General features: G+C 39.3%; 1 protein-coding gene across 1 annotated transcript in view; it reads left to right on the top strand.

Moving 5' to 3' along the window:
- Positions 1-170: 170 nt before the first annotated feature.
- The window catches only part of CCDC186 (coiled-coil domain containing 186), a gene marked incomplete at its 5' end in the record, with an annotated part of 10,828 nt that continues 2,111 nt past the window's right edge, over positions 171-8,887 (top strand). Inside the window, 7 exon segments of the mRNA XM_010023990.1 lie at positions 171-317; positions 1,055-1,141; positions 1,937-2,079; positions 5,018-5,273; positions 5,943-6,132; positions 7,199-7,279; positions 8,525-8,735. Of these exon segments, the coding sequence (XP_010022292.1) occupies positions 171-317; positions 1,055-1,141; positions 1,937-2,079; positions 5,018-5,273; positions 5,943-6,132; positions 7,199-7,279; positions 8,525-8,735 (1,115 nt within the window).

The following is an 8,887-nucleotide window of genomic DNA, read 5'->3' as shown; positions in this document are numbered from 1 at the left end:
CTGCTGTAGCTGAACCCAGGACAACTAGTCACCGCTTTCTTTCCTTGGGAAGTTGTTAAATAGAAGGGAGAATGGTTCTTTTGATTGACAAAGAGTGTGGGGGTCTTGCTTGGCACATTCAGAATTATTAGATGTGGTGTGAAAAGCTGTCTGTATGCTCAGAAAACTAGAGAGGGGAATGTGAAACCCTGCAACTCGTATTTCTTCAATTCTTCTAGGAGTCAGAAGAAATTAAGTCAAATGAATTGGATGCAAAACTCCGAGTAACTAAAGGAGAACTAGAGAAACAAATTCAGGAGAAGTCTGATCACCTGGAGGTAAGTATTGTGGTGTGGGGAGACAAGTTGGCAACTTAAGAATGACATGAGTTTTTAATGTTGAAAATCGTACTTTAAGCTGCTTTCAATTTTTGGCCTTATACAACATCCTATAGTATTATACTTGCATCCTAGGTGTTTGCCTCCAGACCTGCTTTTTGGAGGATTTTTTTTCAGCTACCTTGGATTCACTTATTAAAAATCAAGTTATGGGAAAAGTATGATACAATGAGGATGAAATAACTGCACTTTCATTTATAAACATGAATGTTGCTCTAATTTAGAGTACAAATTCAGATGACAGGCAGGCCTTTCTCTGACTGGGATTTTGCCCGGGTATGTGGCAAAAAGAGACAGGAAACAGTCTCTGTTCTGTGTAGAGATTTGCTAACCCAGAAGCTGAATTCTCTACTGATTTAGTACCTGCTCACAGCTTAGATGTGCATATGCCATCTTCGGAGTTAACCAAGTGCCATTTTGCCTAGAACTTACCTCAAGGGCTGTTGTGGCATAGATTTGTACACCTAAAACCAGAGTCTGTAATCTCACTTTTGTTCTCATTTCTTTTGAGAATAAAGAAGCTTTCAGGTTTTGCTTTTTGAATAAGTAAACCAAACCTTTAGGGTACCTGTTCTGCCTCAAGCCCTCTCTGCTGTTGTGGTGTGCATTGGCCTGGATGTTTTTGAGGTGCCATTGTCCATTTAGATTTCTCAAGGAGCTTCTCACTCTTTAAAAAGGTGCATCATGCCAAAATAAAAGAACTGGAAGACTTGAAGAGAACATTTAAAGAAGGCATGGATGAGCTTCGAACACTGAGAACAAAGGTAATGTGTGCTGTGCTGGATTGCAGTGGGGCAGGCTAAAGGCATACTTTGGAGTTTGGAACAAGACTCTATTCAGTCTGTTAATTGTATTTTTACTTCTTTTGGAATAAATGGTGTGATTAGAGACTAGCTGGCTTGAGACTAGTAGCAGTATGTAACTGTTGACTCTGGGTAGCCTTTCTCAGGGAGTTTCACTTGATCCATAGTACAACAATGTCTTGTTTCTTCCCACTTTTCAGTCAGATGAGATGTGTAACATGAAACATTTTATTAAGCATCTTGTAAATTTAATAACTTTGGAGAAAGAAAAAAGTACTTGTAAACTCTTCCTATGATGCCAGTTTTGTAGAGTACATGTGACCTCTGGTAAGGACTACATGGTGTCCATAACTTCTGAACAGGGTGTAGATCAGTGTGCCAGTCTCTGTATGCAGAGCAGGGATTTAGCTCAAAAGGATCTTACTAAAAAAGAGGAAGACATAGTATGGGGTTGGTTTGGTAACTGGGAAAGGTGATGGCTTTGGATCTTGGTCCATTAGACTGACAAGTTTGAGGGTTTGGACAAAATGTTAATTACACTTGTTTAATTTGATTATTTTTTCCTTTTTTTTTTTTTTTCCTTTTTTTAAATCTGTTTTAATCTAAAATACTTCTAAAATGTTCTAAGCTTGGCTTTGAGCCACCAAGAAATAACACAAGAGCTTTGTGTAAGAATTTAAACATTTGATCAGAATGATTCAGTTCTGGAGTTTGGGAGAATAAATAGTTTCTGATTTATTTTTGTTTTCTATTTAGGTAAAGTGTCTGGAAGATGAGCGTTTAAGAACAGAAGATGAATTATCTAAGTATAAAGAAATCATTAATAGACAGAAAAGTGAAATTCAGAATTTGCTGGACAGAGTGAAAACTGTGGATCGGCTGCAGGATCAGCATCAGAGGTACAGCTGTGCACTTTGGGGAATGGTTTAGAAGATTAACTGGGATATGGAAGGTTTTTCCTTACTGAACTTATTGATGCTTTGATCTGATCTTTGGTTTGAAAATCCCTGTCTTAATGTGTTTTCTTTTTCTAATCTAAATCAATATTGTTAGCACTGGAGATAACCTGGGGAGTCTTTTTATTAAGCAAGAGGATCGAGATTGATAAAGCTAATTCAATGTCTGTCTTTATTACATTAAGTGCTTGCTTTTTGGCATACTCTGTAGGAAGTTAGACCTTCTAGGTATTTACCCAGTGCTTGTTTTATTGAAAGATTGGGAAAAAGCAACTAAACTGGAAAGACAGGTTGCTTCGAAATTGTGGTGAATGAGTGAAGGTATTTAACAAAAATACTTGTATGTATTTGACAGATGCTGTATTCAGGTAATAGAGAGCACTTGTATTTCTAACGGACTTGGAATTCATTCTGCTGTGTCAAAGGTTGCTCATTTGAGAATGTGAGGGTCATAATAATCTTGGAGAAGAGTTGGGTTCGTGAACACTTTAGTAGTGTCTGAGTATAGTCATGTTTCTATATGGTACATATGGAGTATACAGATGCTGGTGATGCTGTGTAAATGGGGATAAACAAAATGTCAGTTAAGCAGAACCACATGTGTCCCTCCTATGCTTTTGAACAGTTCTCACTACTGAAAAATATTTGGGTGATTATAGGTCTTCCTCAGGTTTAGAGAATGAATCATTCGTTGTGTGCTGGTCAGCTCTGCTGGCACAGTGTCACGACCCTTGCTAGGGAAGCTGCAGTGTGTCAGACAAGTGAAGCTACATTTCAATCAGTAACAATTATTTTTCACTTGGGATCTTGCCAAATGATTTAAAATGACTGTGATCATAGTGTGAAACTGCAGACTTGTTTTTCCAGTTATCTTTTTCCTCTCAGGAATTGAGACATGCTGAAATATTTCTCTTATTCCTGTTCAATGTGGATATTTTATTTAAGTATCCTTTCCATACAGCACTTGTTATTCCTACATCAATTTTCATAGTGGGTTTTATTTCTTTGTTGGAATGACTTTAGCATCTTTCCAGTGCTCCTTAGAAAGCTTTATAAAGTTGTGGAATCTCAACCAGAGGTTTAAAACTGGACCAGTAAATTTCCGTTACCATCTATGAAAGAGAAGTTCTGGAATCTTGACTTCTGTTTTTCCTGTTGTTGTGTAGCATAAATAAACTTAAGGACTTCCATTTTCTTGCAAGCAGATGGAAGGAATTTCATCTTAATTCACACAATCTTACCTGTTCTCTTGAAGAGAAAAGAATAAAGGAGGCAATAGGGGTTCTTTCAGCCTAGGGCAGAGAAGATGGGAGACATCCTTAAATGTATGAAAGGCTATTATAAAGGGAATGTTGAGCTATCCTTGTTCGCTGGAGGAAGGATAAAAATGAGGAATTCTGCAGGAAAGATAGTTTGAATACTGGGAAGAACTTTGTGGCTGAGCTGGGCACTGATTACATTCAGTGTTGCCTGGTGTCCTTTATTGAAGCACTTTAAGGACAAGCTAGGCATCTCTCTTTGGATGGTCTAAACACTTAATTTTGTCTGGTTCAACCCTGACTGTTAACTGGAGATTTTCCCTGTCATAATGAAAGAACCTGTTTGGAAATGTAAAAATGTAAGCATAGCCTCGTGGCATGGGTTTTTAAGTGGGAGCTATAGGTGAGCTATTTTGCAGCATAAATGGCTGAAATAAATCGGTGCTGTAGTTGTTCATTCTTAAGTCTTCTGAAATGTGGAATTAGCCTAAAACACACTGAAGGCAGGGTGCCTTCTGATGTTATCCTTTGGTAGTGCAATGCTAGTTAACTTCTCTTGTCATAATCACAAACTCCTAATTCTGGTAGCTGGAAGCATATAATTTCTAGCACTGGAGTTCTAGTAGAATTCAGTTACTTAGTTTTGCTAAATTATAGTTAATTTTCAGAATTATTAATGATTTGGCTTGCCTGAGCCTCACCTCTGCTTAAAGAAACATGTTGATACAGGATTGATTAAAGTGAATTGAGGCATCTGGTAATTGCACTGACAGGGAATTAAATGAGATATGTGCCCTTGTTTTATATAGCTTTATTTTATTATTAAATTTGAATATACACAGTCCCTGTGAGAGAGCGGTGGGAGAATTTTCTGCTGCAGTTGGAAGATAAGGTCTTAGAATGGTGTAGGAAATCCTGTGATTGAACAAGTAATGAAATAATATTGCAAGAGCGAATGAGAGAAGGAAATTTTTAGTCTAACTTTAACAGCTGTTTAGTTTTGGAATTAATTTCACTCACTGAAAGATGCAACTGTAACTGAAGATACAGCCTTTCTCACTCAAGTGGATTGCAAGTGGTAGATCGAGTGTCTCCTAGTGGGAGTGCTTCAGTAGAAACAAGAGCTGTCTTGTAGAGGGATAGTGGGGTGAGACATGTCCTTTGAATGGAGCTGTACTGCTTGGCTAAGGATGTTTGAGAAGTCACTGTATTCCACTGTACTGGAGAAGCTCCGAACTGGAGTATTTCCCTGTCTATTAAAGACAGGTCCTCTTACAGAATGACTACCTTGGTTGGATTTGCAGACTTTCCTCTTACCTACAGGATCCGTTTTTGAGGGGTTTGTTTACAATACAGAAGCTCATGAAGTTAAATACAGAGAGGCAGTTTCGAGGAAGTAAATGACTAGACATCTTTCTGTGGGATACAGATATCTGTCACATGTTATGAAATGGAATTTGCAAACTCCCTTGGCATTTAAAATGATCCAGTGACTAACAGATGCCCAGCATCATTAATTAGTCCTCTGCCTTATTTTGTCTTGACCTGAATGCTTTTATTTCAGTAAGGTTTCCTATCCTCAAGCTCAGGTTGTCCCTAATAAGATACAATTGTTTTGACAGAGATGAACAAGAAATCAGTGCTTTAAAGGAGGAAATAGATGGTTTCAATTCTCTGATTGCTGATCTTCAGAAGGACATTGAAGGTAGTCGGAAAAGAGAATCCGAGCTATTGATATTCACTGAAAAATTAACCAGTAAGAATGCACAGCTTCAGTCTGAAAACAATTCCTTACAGAGCCAAGTGGATAAGCTTTCTTACAGCGAAAGAGAGCTGCAGAATCAGCTGGAATGTGTTCAACAGGCTAAAGATGATCTGGTGAGTACAATGTGCAGCTTGTTTTATGCTCTAGTAAGATGTCTGATACTGATAAAAGAGGTGGCACATGAATTCCACCTTGTGTCTTTACTTACCTGACCACAACTACTCACCGAGTTTGCCAGTTTGATAGTATAATAGGAGCGGGATGTGAACACCGTGTTCCTAAGGGAAAAGAATGCCTGAGACACACTGCACTGGAATGAGGGGATCTTACTGTGGTGCTCTTCCTGTCTTGAAGTACAGAATTGTTCTCTGTGCAGGTGTCACTGGCACAATCAAAATGTGATTTCAGAAATGTATCACTGTTAACTGTTTTCTACATCCTGTTTGTACTATGAGATAAATGTAATTTTTAGTAAAATCAGTGTGTCGTGGAATGTAATGTGTCAGCACTGAGCAGCTCTGTACAGTCATGCAGAGCTGTAGAAGGAAGACTCCTGAACTACCTCAAAAATATCTGCGTGAGGTACTGCATCATACAGCACAGGATAGTTCAGGAGCCTTCTGGCAGTGTTGCACTGTGCTTGCATATTCATTTGCAGTGGTAGTCTTTAGCCTGAGTACTAAATGTCAAATGAATCTTAGGTGAAAAGTGGAGAATTAAGGCTTAGTACGGTGAAGCTGGAATTTTTTTGTATGTGACTGAAAATAAAACTGCAATTTCAGGCCACCAGGCTACAGAAGGAGGAGGATCAGCGGAAGCTGGAGGTTGAGACATTGCAGGCTCAGCTGGCTTTAGAGCAGGAAGAATTAGCAGCACTGAGGACCCATGTGGATGAGCTGAAAGATGAATTGGCTACCCAGAAGCGCAAGCATGCAGCAAACCTGAAAGATCTTGCAAAACAACTTCAGCTAGGTTGGTATTATTTTTAGTTACACTAAGTCAGCCCCCTTCAGTGTCTGGTAGAGACGAGGGTCCTGTGTAGTTTGTGTGGCCCTTCAAGCTCTCCCTGTTCCCAAAGACAACAAAAGTGAGTGAGCAAGTTAGAACTTGTAGAGTAGAAATTGCAGTTCAGGAAACAGTCCTAAGTGCCCATTGTCAGTCTTAAATACAGCTTTTGAAATCAGCTTAGACATAAAATGAAAGATTTATTTTCAATAGAGCTTGGTCTTTGTTCTCACGTATATGACTGCAGAAATGTCACTGTGGGTATATATGGATCCTGGTCTGTGTAGGAGTATATTCAGAAGTTGCTGGAAGTTTCCAAGTTGCTGACTGTATCAGGAATTGCTGGTGACAGTTACTTTTTTATTTTAGTATATTTAACAGAGTTTTTAAAGATAGATATGGAGAGACTGATGACTAATGCTGTCAACAAATAGAAGTCATTAAATACCCAATAATGCATATGCTCTGAATGCAGATCAATTTGAATATCATCAAATCTGTTTGAAATGCCTTGCACAATGCCAAGAGGATCTCTTCTCTCAACTAGTTCCTCAAAAGAGTTCTGTGTCTTTTCTTGTACAGCTCTTCACTTTCCCTCTGGATCCCTGCTGAATTGAGTGGTGCTTCTGGCACAAGTACTACACTCAGTTCCCAGTAGTGATGTAGTTGAGAGATCTCAGAACAGAGTTGCCATTCTGCCATTCAGTAGTTGTTTACATGGCAGTCCTATTCAAAAGCAAAATCAAATTTAAGTCTTACTGTTCCCAGTTAATCCTGTGGATGACAACTTCAACTGACAACTGCTGCAGGGTGTAGGGATCATTGTGGACATTGCATTGAGGTGCTTTGTGATTGGGGCAGGGAGAGGAAGGGAGCTGTTTGGGGTTTTTTTTTGAGTGGCTACCATTACCTTCCAGTTGTCAAGCCATGTTAACTCAGTGCAGGTCAGAGGCGACTTGAGTTTTTGTGTATTGGGTAACAGATACTGGTTTTTAAGCTGCTGTTGGTAACCATCATTTTGTTACACTTTTAGCACGGAGGAAATTGGATCAGATGGAAAATGGTAATTATGACAAAGAAGTCAGCAGCATGGGGAGCCGTTCCAGTTCATCAGGTAATACAGCTCATAGCGGGGCTGCCGAAGCAATCCTTCCATCTTGATAAGGTTGCCATGGCATGCTGCCCCGAGCCTTGCTCTTTCTGTGCTTGTGCAGACACAGTGTGTGGGCAGCCTCCCAGTAAAGCTGACAAATAGCCTTTAAGCAACAAAAGGCACTTGGCTGAACACATTTGTAGACTCTTATTATAAGACTAAAGTTTAGTGTTTATAATGTTTATATATTCTTGTTCTTTTTCTGATGCCTGCCTTTTTTTACTTTGTTGCTTTTATGGTCAGAGGACTCCAGTTTATATAGAGGACCCTCATGCATACTGCCAGAGGCAAAGATGAGCAGTGGCTTCCAACCTTGTTTAATTGCACTATTGACACTTGTAACTGTGTAAATGAGAAATCAGTTGGCATGTTTGGAGGCATCAGTGTATCTGTGTAAAATTCATTACTTTCTATCCAGTTAGAAGTGGTTACCTTTAGCACTGGAAACTACATCTGTTTTCTTCCTCAATATCATTGGGTTTTAAGTTGGGTAAGTTCTGTGAAAGTGTTCTATAACCTCAACTGTTTGAGAGAGATAAACACTTAGAAGAAGAGGAAGAAAAGAAAATACTTCAAGCTCTAAGTGATCAGTGTTGCAGAGTGTTTATACGTAGGGCTTTTGTCAATCTGTATGGTTTTCATAGTGCTGCAATTTTAGCAGACCAAAACATAGAATCACAGAATCAGGCTGGAAAAGACCTTCAAGATCATAAAGTCCAACCATTACCCCAGCACTGCCAGGTCCACCACTAAACCATGGCACCAAGGGTCTCACCTACATGGTTTGTGAACACTTCCAGGGACAGTGGTTCCACCGCTTCCCTGGGCAGCCTGTTCCGATGCCTGAGCACCCTGTCTGTGAAGAAATTATTCCTAATATTCAATCTAAACAGGTATGTTTAAAATCAGCTCAGGCTTGTACAAAGCAATATTAATGAATATGAAGGTATTTATGGAGGAATAAGTATTACTGAAGCAAGCACACTTATGCTAAAGGAGCTATGCCCATGCTAGGGGACTGCACTGTTGACTCTGCATGTATCACTTGAATGTTAAGGACTGTTTATATAAAACCCCACTAACGTATAAGGGAAACTGATGTGCTGAAGAAAATAGAATGTAATGAATACATACAGTGCACTAATGGAGACATTTTGCCTGCTATGAAAGCAAAAAGAGCTTTTACAAATCCAAATGTATTTGCAGGGTCCCTGAATGCACGCAGCAGCAATGAGGATCGGTCACCTGAGAATACTGGTTCTGCAGTAGCTGTGGATAGCTTCCCAGAGGTGGACAAGGCTGTCTTGGTTGAAAGGATACTAAGGCTACAGAAGGCACATGCTCGAAAGAATGAGAAGATGGAGTTTATGGAGGATCACATTAAACAATTGGTGGAGGAAATCAGGAAAAAAACAAAGTATGTTCTGAGTTCTGTTCATACAGGTTTTTGGTGGTGAGCTGGTGCATTGGACAAGTATTCTGGATTTTATGTAAGACAAGTAGCTGAAAATACTGTCACTGCAATATTCTTATTAAGTAGGTCTCTAAAGTGGGATTAATTTTGAGGTA

Source organism: Nestor notabilis, unplaced genomic scaffold, assembly GCF_000696875.1.
Source record: "Nestor notabilis isolate BGI_N333 unplaced genomic scaffold, ASM69687v1 scaffold9901, whole genome shotgun sequence".
Lineage (NCBI taxonomy): Eukaryota > Metazoa > Chordata > Aves > Psittaciformes > Psittacidae > Nestor > Nestor notabilis.
The sequence above is the reverse complement of the archived record's forward strand: the minus strand, read 5'-3'. Positions and strand labels throughout refer to the sequence as shown.